This window comes from Trachypithecus francoisi, unplaced genomic scaffold, assembly GCF_009764315.1.
Source record: "Trachypithecus francoisi isolate TF-2019V2 unplaced genomic scaffold, Tfra_2.0 Lachesis_group1, whole genome shotgun sequence".
Taxonomy (NCBI): Eukaryota; Metazoa; Chordata; class Mammalia; order Primates; family Cercopithecidae; genus Trachypithecus; species Trachypithecus francoisi.
The window spans coordinates 4,471,546-4,489,698 of NW_022681454.1; the positions used below are offsets into that span (position 1 = coordinate 4,471,546).

Genomic DNA, 18,153 nt, shown 5'->3' on the forward strand with positions numbered 1-18,153 from the left:
CTAGAATTCAGCAGCTTTCGGCGTGTCTGATTTTTGGGCCATAGAACCGCAGTGTTTTAGACTCATTTATGTTGTCCTAAAAACACTCCGCAGGATTGTGTCGCTCCTCTCGCCGTTGGAGCGCCATTGCACCAAGTGCTCAGGACACCCGAGTCCCCTCCCAGAGCCACGGCCTCCTGCCTGATAAGGAGCGACGGAAACAGTGGTCTTGGGGTTCTTTGGACAGGATTGTGCTCCATGTCCCAGACCTGAGCTGATGGTGGAGGGGCGGGCATCTTTTGCAGGTTTCTTTTGTGTGTGTGTGTGTGTGTGTGTGAGACAGTGTCTGAATCTTTATTGGGCCTTGCTGAAAAATTTTAGAAAAGGAGAGGATGTTTACATTTGGGTTTTAGCCCTTTTTGAGTGTTTCTTTATTTTAGAGTTCAGTGAAGTTCAATGGTGAGTTCACAGACATAAACAGAAGCTAGCTGGCAGGTCATGCACACAGCTAAATTCCCAGCAGCACCACTTCCGTGCTTCTCTAAAGCAGCTTTTCCACTTGGGCACTGTTGACAGTGTGGGCTGGGTAGTGCTCACTGGGGCGCCCTCTATGCCCTTGGCTGGGCTGAGCACTTCTGGCTTCTGCCCACTCTGTTGTAGCTCCCTCCAGTTAAGACAACCAGCATCTCTCCAGACACCACCCGCGTCCCCTGGTGGGGAAGGGGAAGGTGGTGCGTCCCATGGTTGGGAATCCCTGCGGTAACAGTGCCCAAGGATGAAGCTCCACGTCCTTTCCCTTGAGTTCCCACAGTGTGCAGCCATCAGCTGGCTGGCCCTGTATCTTGGGCCATGGTGATTGACTAGAATAATCATAGCCGTTTCTCCCACTACACCTATTTGCGCAGCCATTTTATCACTTTAGTAAGATCTAGCGGGAAGTCCTGAGGCTAAAACGTGAATATGAAATTCCTGACGTCCTCCCCGCAGCACCGGCCTGCGTGTTAGTCTCTCGCTGCTGCCACAGCAAAGCATCACAAACCAGGGCACTGGGAACAGCATAGTGTACTCTCCAAACTCTGGAGGCCAGGGGTCTGAAATGGAGGAATCTTTAGGGTGGCATTCCCTCTAAAGGCTCCAGGGCAGGATCCTTCCTATCTCTTCCAGCTCCTGGTGGCCCCAGGCCTGTGGCCCCAGCGCTGCACTCTGTGCCTCCGTCTCCACGTGGCTCCCTCTTCCCCACGCCCACTCCTCTTCTGACTCTCACAGGACACTTGCCGTGGGATTTAGGGCCCGCCTGGGTGATTCGGGTTGACCTCATCTTGATGCTCTTAAATTCATTGTATCTGCAGGACTCTATTTCCAAATCAGCTCCCATTCCCAGGTCCTGGGTCAGGACTTGGATGTATCACTTCTGGAGGATGGTTTAACCCACAGCTGCCCAGTGTTGAGCCCATGGCCCACCCTGTGGGTTTCTGAACACATTTGTTTTGATTTTTGTATGATTGTAACAGTTGCTGTTTGCTGCTTTCTGTGGCTTTGTATAGATCCGGGACCCAAAGACCCTTCTTCCCATGCCCGGAGTGATGGTCGGCGACATGGGGAAGAAACTCGGGCAGAACGGTCTGGATAACGGGTGAGTGATGGAGGCTGTTGAGCCCTGAGCTTCCTGCCAAGGCCCAGGCTGCGTGTCGCTCATGTCTGAGATCTCACCGGCTCCATGGGTGCCGTGCCCTGCCCTCTTAGGCTGAAACGCTGTGGGGACCTACGCCTAGCCCCTGTGCGTGCACTGGCCATGTCCTGCTTGAACTCCACTTTGGGAGGCCAACTTGATGAGAGACCTCAGCAAACCAGCTTCACCTTGGCAGGCGGCTCCCCACTCTCAGATCAGACCCAGGCGTCTGCGTGCAGCTGGTGGGGCCCCTGCCTGGGGGGCCGCCTCCTCTGTGTGAGGTCCTCGCCAGCATCCTGAGCCTCCCCCGGCTCGGCCTCCACACATATCCATGCTGATCTCGAGGGACCCATATCTGCAGTTTCTGCCTCCGGAGTAGGCTTGCTCCTTTCCGGGTAATCTCAGTGTCACAGTGGTTAGAAAGATAATTCCGCGGGTTTCTTTGTTTCATCAGCCCACAGATATCCATTTAGCAGCACAGATGTGACACTGGGTTGGTGTGGCCAAGGCCTGGCTGAAGGGTTGGATGGGTGTGCAGACCCTGGCTTGGGGAGGGGCCTGGAAAGACGAATGAATGCTTGATGGCCACATGGAGGCCTGGGTGGCCGGGGAGAAGCGGCCAGTGATTTTGGAATGTGCAGCGTTTCAGGTGGAGAGAGCAGTGGGAAGTGTCAGGCCCAGGCGGGTGCTGGGATGGGGGCAGGGTAGGGAAGCCAGGCCACAAGGGTCTTGAGGGTCTTTGAGGGATTGGATTTTGGGGCTCCAGGTCGTTAGTAGCATGACCTTTGGAATGAGATAGGTGTGCAGCCAGCCCTTTGTGTCACCTTGACCAGCTTTCTTGGTGTTTCCTCATCTGTAAAGCAAGTGACAACAGAGGACCCTGTGCCAGGGCCCTGCCAGGTCCTGCCTGAGCAGGCTGGGCTTGAACTTCCTGGCTACTGGCCCGGCTGGTGCCTCCCTCACTGGGAATGCTGGACTCCACATGCCACCTCCCTGAGAGCCTGACCCAGCAGGGTGTAGACCCCTCTGTGCCCACGAGATGATTTATAGCTTGGGGGTAGTGGGACAAGGTGTGACCATGCCTGAGCCTGATGGCCTGCAAGATGTCTCAAGAGTGTTTCTAGATATGCGGCTTCATAGCAAGGCTGGTGGAGAGGAGAGGAGGCTGCCTTGCAGGAGCTGCTGGAAATAACTGGTTGTTGTGACCAGGTTGTCTCCAGAGGGAGAAGATGGGCCAGTGGGCATCTGCCCAGCCGTGGAGAAACGTCCTTCTGCCTGTCTCTTCTGAGAAGTCAGGGTGACAGGCAGGGAGTGTCTTAGATCTCTGCTAGTCCTTTAAAACAGGCAGGACCCCAGACTGTACTAAAGAGGAAAATCTTGATTGATTTGTATACAGTGTCAACTGGAGAAGAAAGTAAAAGGACATTGTTAAAAAGCAAATTCTTGTGATTTCAGGCAAAAAAAAAAAAAAAGCGAAACAAGACACATATGCACAGCCCTCCTAACTCCACCTGTCCTGCAGAGTTCTAGGTTCTCACTGGCTTATACTAACATTAATACGAGGAATCTACTCGTTAATGTTGGAGTTGGCAAGGAGGAGAGCGTTACCCCTGACCTGCGGCTGCCAATTCTCTTGAATGACTACTTTCTCAGGGTGCCTAGGAGGCGCTTGGCATGGACGGTGCCCGTGTGGTGGGTATGGAGGGTCGCTATTCAGGCCCTTCGCCCTCAGGGCAGCGGGAAGCCCCCAGCCATCGAGAATGTGGTGCGGTTTGGTCTGTCTGAGAAGGATGGCTCTGGCCTCGGGGTGAGAAGCTCTGAAGCGCCGTGCAGGAAATGGGGTGTGGGAGGCACTGTGTTGTTCTGGAGAACCTGCATCCTTTCATTAGACCCGGCTGATCCCGTTCAGGTCTCTGCAGCCACAGGCACTGTTACCCCATCTACTGAAGTGTCCTATGTGTGCACGTGAGGCCCGACAGGCGTCTCCTCCCGGGCGTATGGCGGTGGTGAATTGTCACATCCAGTGGGTGGCCTCGGGTAGGAGCAAGGCTCTTCACTGCTCTTTCAGTCTCATGAATGAGAGGCTTTGACATTATTTTGGGACATTGCAGAGAAACCCTGCACTTGGTTCCCCCCTAATAAACGTATTTCTAGAGATTGAATCCACACCTCTTACTGGGATAATAGTCAGAGGATCATTAGATCAAACCATTAATGATTAATATATCACACTGATACAGTAAAGGCTCTTGTAAGACTCAGAAATACGGTTAGTCTCCTATAGGATCTCCATGAATGACGACAACCCTTTGACACTGTTTGGAGCTGCTCCACCAAGCCAGGTCCCCGTGCCTCCAGAGCCTTGCCACTGTGGCTTTCTGGAGGGTGACAGGGATGCAGTGGGATGCGCCTGTCTTTGATCCCTGAGCCTTTGAAGGCGGAGGTCGGGCTGGGATGGGAGCCAGCAGGGTTGATGCAGGCGGTCTGCTCTCTGCCCCTTTCCAGAAATGCACCTTCCCGTCCAGGGCTGGCGGGTCTGGGCAGTGTGCCCAGCAGGGGGCGCAGTGATACCGGCGTTCCCTCCAGGTTTCCCCGCTGAATTCGGCCTAGATGTCCATCTTTTACAAGATAACGCTTTATCATTTGGTGATTTTTGTTACCAATGTTGAAACCATTTATCTTGAAAAAAGTGGTTACAATTTATAGGTTAGATTTTGTCACTTTACAAGAACTCCTGGGTATGTGGGATGACTGCCTACAAATCCGAGGTACATGTAAATTGTATGGATTAATTTTAGCCAGATAGCTCTAACAGCAAAACCATAAAGATGTTTTCAAGTAATAGTTTCAGCCAGACTCTTAAGGTGGGCTGCACTTAAGGGTCTTTCTCCTTGTGTTTGCCCTGAACTGAGGCGGTGGCTGGGAGGAGGCCTGCCAAACTCAACGGCCTGCTCTGGCAGACTGAGCTGGGCTGGGGGCCCTTCGAGGCCCCAAGGGAGGAAGGAAGCTGCTGTGACATGAAGTGGGAGGCCCAGGGTGCGGGGTGAGTGCTGAGGCCTGGGCACTCCTGGGGTGAGGGTTTCTGCGCCACACTCAGGCCTCTTGTGCCGTGTGCATGTCCAGTGACACACACACACACTTGTGACATACGCACACATCGCCCGCCGGGGATCCGGCTTGCATTTGAGTTGGCCACATCTGACTGCCACTGGAAGAGCTTTTGTGGAACAGAAGGGATCCCATGAGACTTCGTGAAAGTTTGCTTTCCTTGAAACTCACGGGACTGTTTTTGCAAGTATAAATATATTCCATGTGGTGAGAATGGGTGAAGAATTTCCACTCCTTGAAAAGGGCGCTGACTGTGACCAGATCATACTGGAAAAGGCATTCCGTGACTTTCAAGTAACAGGCTGGAGCACGCTGGGGCCGTTGGCACTGAGGCAAGGTTTTTCTCATGAGGTGGGGTGTTCTGAGTGTACGGCTGTGGCATGGGGGAAGCTGCCACCCAGCTGGGCAGTCAGGCCCAGGGCTTTGGGGGAGCTGGCCCCCCCACTCCCCTTCACTTCCTGCAGGTGGGCAGGTACCCAGCAAAGCGGCTGAGAGCCCTTCCCTCGCCAGGTTGCCCGGGTTTCCCTAAGGAGCTCCAGCCCCATCCCCACCCGGCCCCAGGGCCTTGCTCCTTCTGGGAGCATGGAAACTGCTGTGTCTCTCCCTCAGGCTGTCTCAGGAGTCGGGATCCTGGCCTGGCCCTTATGCCTCAGAGGATGTCATTGACCCCACCTGGCTTGTTCATACCATGCCACTTACGTGCCCGTCCCTTGAGTCTGGGAGGCCCCACGCACGGTGGCCCCCTCATAGAAGGGGATGAGCCCTGGGAGACTGCTGAGAGGCAGCTAGCTCACTCAGGAACCAGGAAAGGTGACGGTCGAGGGACCCCACCCTTGGGTCCGCCTCATACCCTTCCCAGGGTGGGGCATAGAATTCCCAGGTGGGCCAAGGGCTGCCTGGTGTCAGCAGTGACTGCAGGGAGGGCACGAGGCCAGAAGAGAGTCTGGTGGATGGGGCACCACAGGCAGGTGGGACCACCTCACGGCAAGGCGGCGATGCTGTTAGAGGGGTGGACGGAGGTCGGCTTTGGGGGGACTCTCCACATTGGCCTCTGCCATTCCGAAGGCCTTTGGGAAAGGGGCCTGCTCCCACAGGGAGGACGGGCTGAAGAGGTGCAGCTAGGAAAGAGCCAATGTGGTTGTTGCAGGAAATCCGCTCAGGAGAGCTGAGTAGGGATGGAGGTGCTGGGCCCTAGGTGGGGATGGAGGGGAGGAAGCGAATCGGGCCAGGCTGGCAGAGCTGACAGCCCGGGACCAGGTGACGACGGGGGTATGGGGCATCCAGAGCAGGACTCAAGGAAGAGCCCATGCAGGAAACCGAGGTGCCTCCAGTACCCTCCCAGCATGTGCGATTGTTCTTTGTAGATGGTGTTTTCTGTGGGTTAGTAAAAGACTATTTTGTAAGGCAGGGGTCCCCAAGCCTGCAGTACTGGTCTGTGGCCTGTTAGGAACTGGGTCACCCAGCAGGAGGTGAGCATCCAGTGAGCCAGCGAAGCCTCCTGTGTTTATTACCACTCCCCATTGCTCGCACGAGCACCTGAGCTCCTCCTCCTGTCAGAGCGGTGGCGGCATTAGATTCTTACAGGAGCGTGAATCCTACTGTGATCTGCGCATGTGAGGAATCTAGGGCGAGTGCTGCTCTTTATGAGACTCTAATGCCTGATGATCTGTCACTGTCTCCCATCACCCCCAGATGGGACCATCTAGTTACAGAAAAACAAGCTCAGGCTCCCACTGATTCTGCATTATGGCAAATCGTATAATTATTTCATTATGTGTTACAATGTGATAATAATAGAAATGAAGTGCACCATAAATATAATGTGCTTGAATCATCCGGAAACCACCCCCACCTCCCCCTCACTCGTGGAAAAATGGTCTTCCATAAAGCCAGTCCCTGGTGCCAAAAAGGTTGAGGACTGCTACCCTAAGGCATTGCATGTGATCTTAGGAATCAGATAAGTTGCTATAGGAACTGTTGATATTTTGAAGTTTGTTTTGGGGGGTTTTTGCACAGTTTATGTAATATTCATAACCTAGCATAGCCTTATTCCCTAGACTGTTGTGAAATAGGTTTTCCTGACCAGATGACCATAACAGATATCTTTGGTTATTAATATATCATAATCCATAACAATGTGTGTGTCATCCTGAGCTCATCTGTTCAAAAGAAGTGAATTTGCTTGCTGAGGGAGCACCGATGCCATCACACCACTTATTTTGTTTGACTTAAGAGTTTTAAACCTCAGTTTGCCAATATTATCACATTGTGGATTCTGGTTTGAGATTGAAGTATCAGAATCAGAGATTCCAATCTTTAGAAACACAGTTCCTGTCTTTTCTGTTGAATATCTGGAGTTCTGTACCTGGAATACAACTTACCACATGCACAATGCTTTTATTATTATTATTATTATTATTATTATTACTATTACTATTATTTTTGAGATGGAGTCTTGCTCTGTCACCAAGGCTGGAGTGCAGTGGTGCAATCTTGGCTCACTGCAACCTCCGCCGCCCGGGTTCAAACAATTCTCCTGTCTTAGCCTCCTAAGTAGCTGGGACTACAGGCACATGCCACCACTCCTGGCTAATTTTTTTTAGTAAAGACGGGGTTTCATCATATTGGTCAGCCTGGTTTCAAACTCCTCACCTGAGGTTATCCTCTTGCCTCGGCCTCCCAAAGTGCTGGGATTACAGGCGTCAGCCACCGCACCCGGCCTATTTTTTAACCTACATTTTTTTTTTTTTTTTTTTTTTTTTTTTTAGAAACAGGGTCTCACTGTGTTGCCCAGGCTGGTCTCGAACTCCTAGGCTCAAGCAATCCTCCTGTCTCGGTCTTCCGAAGAGTTGGGATTCTGGGCGTGAGCCACTGTTCCTGCCTAGACTACTTTTTTGATTAGAAAGTTGGTTGAATGTTTGTGTCTGCTGGCGTGCTGTCTGCCATTTTCTTTGTCTTCGGGGATTGTATCACCTTTTTGGCTGCCCTTGGGGGAGAAGAGAAGAGCCTCAGGGCAGGACCCCCGTTTAACAGAAGCCCTGCTGCTTCCCCACACAGTTTCGCCATGTTCCACAAGGTCAGAGTTCCTCGCCAGAGCCTCCTGAACCGGATGGGAGACGTCACTCCCGAGGGCACCTACGTCAGCCCCTTTAAGGTACAGGCACGGGGTCCATCTGTGTGCCGCACTTCCCAGTGCCTTCCTCTGCAGGGCCTGGCTCTGTGCTCCTCCCTGCGCCTGGAAAGGAGACCCCTCCTCGTGGGCCAGGCGTCACTGGGGCATACTTCTCCTGGTTTGGGTTCTGGTGCTCCCACTAGAAGGGGACTCTTGGGACAGCCACAGCACCAGGGGCTGGTGTACAGGGGGTGAGTCTGGGCCTGACAATGCCCACTCGCCTTCGAGGGCTGCAGTCAGAGGACTGCCCACTTCCAGTGATGCTTTCCTGAAGATTCAAAGGAGACGGGTCTCCTGGCGAACTGTCCACAAAGGGGGACGACAAACAGAGTTCCCTGGTGTCCAGAACTCACGCCTGCCTGGCTTAAGTTCATGGAGAGCAGAAGAGACACCATGGTCTCAGGGAGTGATGGCCCAGGTTGTAGCTGATGGCTCTCAGGAATCATGAGCTTACAGCAGGTGGGCCACCCTGAGCACACACCCTTGGAATACCAGTCCCCAGCAGCATGCAACATCTGACATGCAGGAAGCACGGATGGAGAAGGAGCGTGATGGGGATGCCCAGAGACACACAGGGTGCCCAGAATGGGAACAGTAACATGAGACCAGGAGCCGCTCACAAACGGAGATCCAACATCAATTAAAAATAAAGTGATTGGAAGAACAAGCACAGCAGATGGGATGACTATCTCAGGAGGATGAATTAGGGATTGGAAACTTGTCCTTTGGAAGGCAGAAGGAGAGGATTAAAGAAAATGAAGGCTGGGTGCAGTGGCTCATGCCTGTAAGGACTTTGGAAGGCCAAGATGAGCAGATTGCTTGAGCCCAGAAGTTCCAGACCAGCCTGGGCAATATGGCAAAACCCCATCTCTACTAAAAATGCAAAAATTAGCTGGGCATGGTAGCACATGCCTGTAGTCTGCCACTTAAGAGGCTGAGGTGGTAGGATAACTTGAGCCCAGGAGGTCAGGCAGCAGTGAGCCATGATTGCACCACTGCACCCCAGCCTGGGCAACAGAGCAAGACCCTATCTCAAAAAAGAAGGAAAGAAGTGAAGTTTAGAGAAATAAAGGAGAGAAATGTCTCTAAATGAGAGAGGAGAAGAAGGCCTTTGGTTGAAGGGACTCATGGAGGACCAAAGAGGAAAAGTAAGAAAGTACCTATGCACGTACCCAGGCACATGGTAGAGAAATTGAGGAATTCCTAAGAGAAAATTCTAGAATCTTCCAGATCTGACTCCAGTGGAATAAAAAACACTTGAACTTCAGATTTCTCAAACATGACAGTGAATGCATGAAGGCAGTGAAATCATATTTTATACCCTTAAAGGAAAATCACTTTAAATATATATGTATATATATTTTTTGAGATGGAGTCTTGCTCTGTCACACAGGCTGGAGTACAGCAGCATAGTCTCAGCTCACTGCAACCTCTCTTCTGCCTCCCAGGTTCAAGTGATTCTCCTGCGTCAGCCTCCGGAGTAGCTGGGACTATAGGCACCCGCCTCCATGCCTGGCTAATTTACGTATTTTCAGTACAGACGGGGTTTCACCATGTTGGCCAGGCTGGTCTTGAACTCCTGACCTCAGGTGATTCGCCCACCTCAGCCTCCCAAAGTGTTGGGATTACAGGCATGAACCACTGCGCCCGGCTTAAATATGTTTTTAAACACAATGAGACTGTGATTTCCTATGTGAGAGTGTGATTGATATGCTCAGACACACAATTACCATGCTGCCTAGGAAGAAGGACCTAGATGGGCAGGGGAGCGGGCCTGATAGGGGCAGCAAGGGGCAGGGCAGGAAGGACGGTCAGATCACGTGTAGATTAGATGTGCCCACAACAGCCTGGACAGACCTTAGCAACAGCCGCTGCTGACGCCGGTGATGCGTGTGAGGAGGTAGTGGATGGAAGATTCCAGCTAGACGCACGTAAAGGAATTGCCTGTTCACAGGCACACAAGGAAGGAGAGGTGTCCGTGAAACCCCCTGGAATGGCTGCCTTTAATGGACTCCGCCCCTGCCCTCTGGCATACAGGCCACATCTGATTGTTGCCAAGGTTAAAGGTGGGCCTTGGAATCTCCAGGCAGATGGTTTGCAAGTCCCCAAAGTGGGAGGTTATTCAGTGCTGTAACCTCCGTTCCCTCTGTGAGGAATGCCTGTCCCTTCTCCAGGCAGCTGGGTATCCCCTCCCCGGTATCCCCATTCCATCCACGGTTCATCAGTGACACCTGTACCTGCTGCCGCACTGTCCTGTGCCTGGGGCGCCCTGGGGATGAGGCATGGGCAGGTGGGCACCGGTCTACTCTGAATGAACAAACGAGGGCACCTTCGCCTCTAGGCCGCTCTGTCCAAGGTGGCCATGCAGCCGGGCTTGCGCTCATCATCTGCACTCCTTCCTTCCGCAGGACGTCAGGCAGCGCTTTGGAGTGTCCCTGGGGGGCCTGTCCTCGGGCCGGGTCTCCATCCTGAGCCTGGCCGTTGTTAACCTAAAGCTGGCCATGGCCATCGCTCTTCGCTTCTCAGCCACTCGGCGTCAGTTTGGACCCACCGAGGAGGAGGAAATAGCAGTGCTTGAGTATCCAATGCAGGTACAGGGTTTTCAAGCATCCTTTCATTGTCTTTCTATTTTATATGCAAATTTACTTCTTTTACATAGTTGCAGTTCGGTTACTGGGAGTTGATCAAAGCTCTTAAGGCAATTAACAGGATGATTAGTTAGCGGGAGAGCGGCATCTCAGGCCACAGGGCTTCCAATAAATGGTTTTTAATTTAAAAAGAGTATATATGAAGTAGCCAAAATAAGGAAGATGGAAAGAAGCAAGTCTTTTTTTTTTTTCAGATGGAGTCTTGCTCTGTCACCAAGGCTGGAGTGCAGTGGGCATGATCTTGGCTCACTGCAACCTCCGCCTCCAGGTTCAAGTGATTCTCGTGTCTCAGCCTCCCGAGTAGCTGGAATTACGGCATGCACCACCATGCCCGGCTAATTTTTGTATTTTTAGTAGAGACAGGGTTCCGCCATTTTGGCCAGGCTGGTCTCAAACTCCTGACCTCAGGTGATGCACCTGCTTCGGCCTCCCAAAGTGCTGGGATTCCGGGTGTGAGTCACCGCGCCCAGCCACAAGGAAGCAAGTGTGGGGTGGCTCTGGGAGGTGGATGTGTGCACAGCCGCACGTTCAGGTGAGGCCGCCACAGCTTGGCAGGCAGTGGCCTTGCATGCCCTGTGCATGCTCTTTGACACTGTCATCCCATCCCTAAGAAATGATGCCAGGAAGGTGATCTGGAAGAAGCAGCAGCTGAGCGTCCAGCCCTGTTCACTGCGATGGCATTTAGAACAGTGGCGTGGGCACAGAGTGTGGGCCCTACACATCCTCAGAGATGGGGCAGCTGTGGACGTGCACACATGCAGCCCAGGCAGCAGCGTGGAAAAGCACAGATGTTGTTACACGGAAGGGGGATGAATTTTCGCAGTGAACGTTCCTGTGGTGCTTGCAGGGCATGAGCCCTGTGCTCTGGGTTTGGTCTTCACAGCTAAGAGGGTTGGGATTACTCCCATTTTACTGGTGGGGGCACTGAGGGTCAAATAGGAAATCCAGTTAAAGTGCATAGGCTAACTCAGGCCCAGGTCCCGGACCAAGCTATGCATGAGCAAAGGTAGATTTGGGTGAAACTTCAAGGAAATTGTAACAGAATTGCAGTTGTTTTTTTCCACATCCTTTGACCAGAGCTATGATCCTGTTTAGTAAGTGTTCTTGTTCAAGCCTGTGTGGCACCCATCCCCTCCCGTGTGTGGTCACAGCACTCTGGGTGCCAAGGGCAGCTCGGCAGTCAAGAGAGCGCACTGGGGTCACCATGCTTGACCTCACCACCAAGGTCCACCCCTAGCTGGCTTTGTGCTCTCAGGCAAGGTCCTTAGCCTTTCTGTGCTCTCATTTTATCATTTGTAAATTAGAACTGATGATAAAACTTCTTCCTAGGATCAGTGTGAGGATTAAAAAAGTTAGGGCATGGAGGCAGCTGGTGCCATGTCAGCTCAGCACTCTTGACATGTTAGACCGTGGTGGTGATGGCGGTTTCCTCAGGATCCTCTCAGGCTTGTCCTGCCATGTACCCAGCCACCCACCCACCCACCCATCCATGCATCCACCCACCTGTCCACACATCCACCCACCCATCTATCTACCCATCCACGGATTCATCCATCCACCCACCCATGCATCTACCTACCCACTACCCACCATGCATGCATCCATCCAGCCACCCACCCACCCAGCCACCCATCCATGCATCCACCCACCCATCTATCTACCCATCCACGGATTCATCCACCCACCCACCCATGCATCTACCTACCCACTACCCACCATCCATGCATCCATCCATCCACCCGCCCACCCACCCATCCAACAACAGGTGGACCCTCTCCTGTTTCAGACAAAGTGAAAAAGACATGCACTCTGCCTTTCGAGGGGCTGCCAGCTGTGTGGGCCTCAGCTTTCCCATCTGTCCCAGGGTGACGGCCTCGTCCTCACAGGCTCATGAGGCACATGCTGTCAGCCAGTCAGTCCGTGTGCCGGGGAGTTGGCCCCTAGCAGTGCAGCCTTCTGAGTTCACAGATGGACCGGCACTTTGTTCTATAGTGACTTTGATGGGACAGCTGTGAATAGTGGCCGTTTAGGGAATTGCGTTTGGGGTTGTCCGTCAGGGGCCATGGGTGAAAGCCGAACTGGCCGAGTTGAAAGCGTGTCAGGGTGAAGGTTTTCTGATGTGCTGGGAAGACACGTGGAGACCTTCAGCACTAGTGGGTGCACGGCGCTGACGGCCTCTCCCTGCACTGGCTTTCATGGTCCCTAGGATGGGCTGCCCTTCATGGGAACCGTGATGTGTTCACGCAGGTGTCCTGTCTGTTCTAGCAATGCCGCTTGCTTCCATATCTGGCAGCTGCCTACGCCTTAGACCACTTCTCTAAGTCACTTTTCCTGGACCTGGTGGAGTTCCAGCGAGGACTTGCCTCGGGGGACCGCAGCGCCAGACAGGTGAGGTGGTGTCTGCTTCCTCAGCAGCATCATTTGAATCTCACACGGTTGGAGCAGCACAGATTCAGCCTTCATTTCAAAGCAAAATCAGTCGTTTGATTTGCAAGGACGGAGCCTAGGACGCATTCCTCCAGTTGTTCCCACCCACTGGGAGCTCTTGGCCTCTGCTGCAATTGAACGGGCTGGGCACGCGTCCACACTCCTGCCTCTCAAGGATGTGCTGACATGACTCTTGGTTCCAGTCTGTGAGTTCAGCTGTTGGTCTTCTTTTGAGAACATGACGGTTTCGCAAAATCCACATTACCCGCCCCTCAGTGGCTTTCATGGTTCTGAGCCTTTTGTAAACAGCTGCACAAAGGTCTGAATCCCACTGACTGGATTTGAGTTGACAGTCAGAGGATTTGTGCCAGAAACAAGCGTGCAAATCCCGAGATCAGCCTCAGCATAAAGAGACATCGAGAACGGATTTCTTAGTAGATGGTTATGAACTGATTTTCCATTGTCCCTCCTGCTGCCTCCTGAGCAAGAGTGAAATGTGAATCCAAAGAAATAACCATGTTTGAAAGCAGAGGAGAAACGCCGCAGATTGCGGTTACGTACAACATCAGCAAAAGCCTGCATCTAATTAGCATATCTTGAAATATTACTGGTGTCTGCATTCACGGCAGGTGATGGCGAAGGGATGACCTGCAGGATTGATGGCAGAGCAAATCCCAGGCTCGGGAGGCCTGAGGAGGGAGCGCTTCTGACCACTGAAGGGGTTAAGCCTGTGTCTTCCTGGGAGCGTGAGTCAGTGGAGCTTTTGCCAGCTCTGACACTCCCCTGTGAATAATGTTGTAAAGGGTGACCGGGCTCATTGTTTCTGAAACTCAGAGGTTTAACCCAGGCAGAGGAGGGCCTCGACTCAGTCCCTTATGTGAAGTTGAAAACACTCATGAAATGGGTCATTGGACTTCACGTGTGTGTGTGTATGTGTGTGTGTCTTCCTCTTGTTTTTCTTTTTTTATTTCTTTTTTAAAAGTAAAAATTCTTCTTTTACCTTGAATCAGTCTCTTAAGTTTTTTGTTTGTTTTTTTGTTTGTTTTTGAGACGGAGTCTCGCTCTGTTGCCCAGGCTGGAGCGCAGTGGTGCGATCTTGGCTCACTGCAATTTCCATCTCCTGGGTTCGAGTGATTCTCTTGCCTCAGCCTCCCAGAGTAACTGGGACTACAGATGCCCGCCAGCACACCTGGCTAATTTTTTGTATTTTTCAGTAGAGACAGGGTGTCGCCAATGTTGCCCAGGCTGTTCTCAAACTCCTGGGCTCAAGTGATCTGCCTGCCTCGGCCTCCCAAAGTGCTGGGATTACAGGCGTGAGCCACTGTGCCTGGCCCAGTCTCTTAAGGTTTTGTCATTAGATATCAAGCAGAAGCAAAGGAGTCTTCTTCTTCTTTTTCCCTTAAAAGAAAAGCCTGCATTACCTGCTGGTCCCAGGCAGTCTCCCATCCAAGTACTAACCAGGCCCAACCCTGCTTAGCTTCCAAGATCAGGCTCATTCAGGGTAATGTGGCCATGGACAGCAAAGGAGTCTCAATAAAACATGTCAGGCCCGAGGGAGGCACAGTGAGCACCCACGCAGAGCAGACTGTCAGTTACCGAGGCGCTTACAGCCTTCTGGAATGGACTGGTCCTGGCCCTTCCCTGTCCTGGGAGGGAGCGCTGTCTGTGGTGTTGGGTCTGATTCTCTGGCCTTTCTTCATGATTTCACTGCAAACAATTGCAACCTTCCATGGCGTGTCATTCACTTTGACATTTGTGAACTTTATATAAACTGGGCCATGATGTACATTCTTCTGCAGTTTGCTTCTGGGAGCCATGTCAGGGCCCTGAAAGCTATTTGCTGTGTGGAGCAGTGTTTTCATTGTTGTGAAATGGTATGAGCGTACCACAGTGTATCCATACTTGGATAAAGACCCTTTTTTATTTCTAATTACAATTAGGTTTCCTCTTCTGTCATTTTCAGGATGTCTTGTATTAGACTAGAGGTGATATGGTGGTTTGATGTGACTGCTGACGTCTGACTTTTTGGTGTCAAAAGTCTCTTTTCACCTGTTCTTGTTGGATTCCCTCACCCAAAGGCAGAGCTTGGACGTGAGATCCACGCTCTGGCATCAGCCAGCAAGCCCCTGGCCTCGTGGACCGCCCAGCAAGGAATTCAGGAATGCCGGGAGGCGTGTGGAGGACACGGCTATCTGGCCCGTAGGTTTTGGAGAAGCGCATGGTGGTTTCCTGTCCTTCACCCTCCTCTTTGACTCTAGACCAGGGGTCGGCAGACTGTGGCCTGAACACCAAATCCAGCTTGCCACCTGTTTTTGCAAATAAAGTTTTATTGGAACACAGCCAGCCACCCCTGTTTATTTGCACATTTCCTGCAGCTGTTTTCGCACTGCAAGGGCAGAGTTGAGTAATCCCAGCTGTGACAGAGACCATGTGGCTTGCAGAGCTGAAAATATTTACTCTCTGGTCCATTGCAGAACAAGTTTGCCAACCCCTGCCCTAGATAGATCCCACTGCTTTCAGATGCCTGATGCTTTGGCCAAAATACAGGCAGAGAGCAGCTGATCTGCTCATTTGAATTTTAACTGTTTGGTTAACAGCTTGGTAGTAAACTAGCACCATGTTTTATTTGGATAGAAAATTCTTACACTTAGAAAAAGAGTAAGTTACATCAGCATTGACGATAACCGAGGCAGCTGTTGTGTGGTTGAGAACAGGGGCCACCAGCTTGCCTGGGATTGAGTCCTGGCTCTGTCTTAACAGCCTGGTAACTGTGGGCAGTTTGCTTAACCTCACTGTGCTCAGTTTTCTTATTTCTACAGTGAGGGTGATAATAGTGTACCCACAACATAGGTTCTTGCCAGAATTAAGTGAATTAACACGTATGAAGTATAAGCATGGTACCTGGCTTGTAGTGTGTGCCCACTGACTTTTTTATTTGCTAACGCTGTTATTATTAGAATTATCATCAGCATTATTTACAGCTTATCTGCAAAACTTCCTGTGTGCTAATCTTAAATAATTAACTGGCAAAAACTGGTTGCTCAAAGAAAGCCATGTACACACTCAAAACAGCCACAGCATCCGCAAAACTCTCTTGCCCTCCAGGAGCACTTTAGGCCCTTGCCAAGTTTGTGAGAGTTTTGGCGATGCTCTGTCTAGAACTACACACACACAGTTTCAGCGATCATCCGCCCACCATTGCAGTTCTAACTCGCACCTGTTTCAGCACGGGCCAGCAGCAAAGTAGCCCCTCACTCCCACCACACTCTGCCTTTGTCGCTTACTGCCATGTGGGTAGCCATGGCTGTACGTAAGTTACTCATTTGCGTGCTTTGTCCTCTGCGCAATGCCCTTAGTAGTTTTTATTTGTCATTGTAACTCATCGGGATTCTATAAGTAGTCGAATAAGGAAATTGAATCTTGCAGTACTGCAGACAACAAAGACAATGGAATCAAGATTCATCATATACATATACATATACATATATATACACATATACATATGCTGGGATTGAGACCAATACAACCGAAGCTCCATCTAGCTTTAGAAAATCAATTGCACATGTTTCTGCTGGGGCCTCTCCCAGCTCTTGTTCAGTGGCCAACCTGTTACATGACAGGAGGCACGTGGCAAGATTTGACAGCAAGTCAGGAGAAAATGATCAGGTGTTCTAGGTGGTCACAAGCCTAATCACAAGCCTGCTGGCAGTATGGCTGCAATAAGATTCCTTTCATGCTCTCAGGATCCATCGGTCATAGTATGTGAGTGTGAGAAGTCAGCTCCACTCCCTTCCTGCTGGGCCCATCCCAGCCTCACATTCAGAGAACACTTTCCATCAGAGCAAGCAGGCTCGAGTGCATGAGGGTCTGGAAAGCAAGCCTTATAACCTATGTGAAGGCATTCAGCTAATTGATAGGAAAGACAAAAAAAAAGTTGTCTTGAAATGTCCTGTGTTAAAAGAAGAGTTCATTCAGTTACGGAAGGAAGAAGGGCAGCCCTGGGGGCGTCAGCTTGCTGAGATGGTTCCCTCCTGTCAGCGAGCCCATGCCAGGGGAGGCTCTGCGGGATGACCGTGCAGGGCTTACTGACAGCAGTGAGGAGGAGCTGGAGTTGGGACTTGAAGCAGGGGTGCCAGTTCTTTGTGTCTGGTCAAGCTGGGTTTAGGGCTTTTTTTTTGACAGTCTTGCCCTGTCCCCCAGGCTGGAGTACAGTGGCATGACCATGGCTCACTTCAGCCTCAAATGCCTGGGCTCTTAGGTAATCCTCCCACCTCAGCCTCCTGGGTAGCTGGGACTACAGGTGCTTGCCACCATGCCCAGCTAATTTTTTTTTTTTTTTCATTTTTTTTGTAGAGATAGGGTCTCACTATGTTGCCCAGGCTTGTCTCAAAACTCATGGCTTTTTTTTTTTTTTTTTTTTTTCCTGAGACAGGGTCTTACTCTGTCTCCCATGCTGGAGTGCAGTTGCGCAATCTCAGCTCAGTGCAGCCTCCGTCTCCCAGGCTCAAGCGATTCTCCTGCCTCAGCCTCCCGAATAGCTGGGATTACAGGCACACACTACCACACCCGAGTGTGGTGGGTTTCACCATGTTGGCCAGCCTGGTCTTGAACACCTGGCTTCAAGTGATCCACCCGCCTTGGCCCCCCAAAGTGCTGCCATTACAGGTGTGAGCCACTGCGCCCAGCCTCTTAGGGCATTTTAAATTCTCACATAGTGACTGGCTGCTTCACAAATACGCATCTTAAATGATGGTACTATTGTGGCTTTGTTGCAGTGAACCGGTTGGGTGTCCTTAGAGATGACAACGATCCCAACTGCACATACGAAGGTGACAACAACGTCCTGCTGCAGCAGACAAGCAACTATTTGCTGGGCCTCCTGGCACACCGGGTCCAGGGTGAGGCTCTGCTGCATACTGGTGGGGGCCCTGGAACCCAACCTGGCGGGGGTGGGTTCTCCTGGCCCCACTGATTCAGCTTCTGTGAACGCACCCTTGATTTGCAGAAGGAAAGAAATGTTGTCAGATAGTGCCGACCGCCTCCCCAAGGCACGGGCAAAGGCTGGGATGGGGAGGGTCCTTGAGACCCAGACCCTGGCTCATGGGTCTGTGGCCGTCAGGTCCTCTGGACACTCTCCATGCTTTGGGGTG

The 18,153-nt window shown here is 51.7% G+C and overlaps 1 protein-coding gene across 7 annotated transcripts in view; it reads left to right on the forward strand.

Annotated features, from left to right (window-relative positions):
- ACOX3 (acyl-CoA oxidase 3, pristanoyl) overlaps window positions 1-18,153 on the forward strand; it is a 59,120-nt gene that overhangs the window by 12,056 nt on the left and 28,911 nt on the right. For all 7 annotated transcript variants that reach the window (XR_004437781.1, XR_004437782.1, XM_033213601.1 and 4 more), the window contains 6 exons: window positions 1,524-1,612; window positions 7,814-7,910; window positions 10,337-10,519; window positions 12,842-12,964; window positions 15,082-15,202; window positions 17,779-17,901. Coding sequence is in view for 5 of the 7 variants with exons in the window: in XM_033213601.1 (XP_033069492.1) it covers window positions 1,524-1,612; window positions 7,814-7,910; window positions 10,337-10,519; window positions 12,842-12,964; window positions 15,082-15,202; window positions 17,779-17,901 (736 nt within the window). In the remaining 2 variants the exon portion in view is untranslated. The remainder of the gene's footprint in view (window positions 1-1,523; window positions 1,613-7,813; window positions 7,911-10,336; window positions 10,520-12,841; window positions 12,965-15,081; window positions 15,203-17,778; window positions 17,902-18,153) is intronic.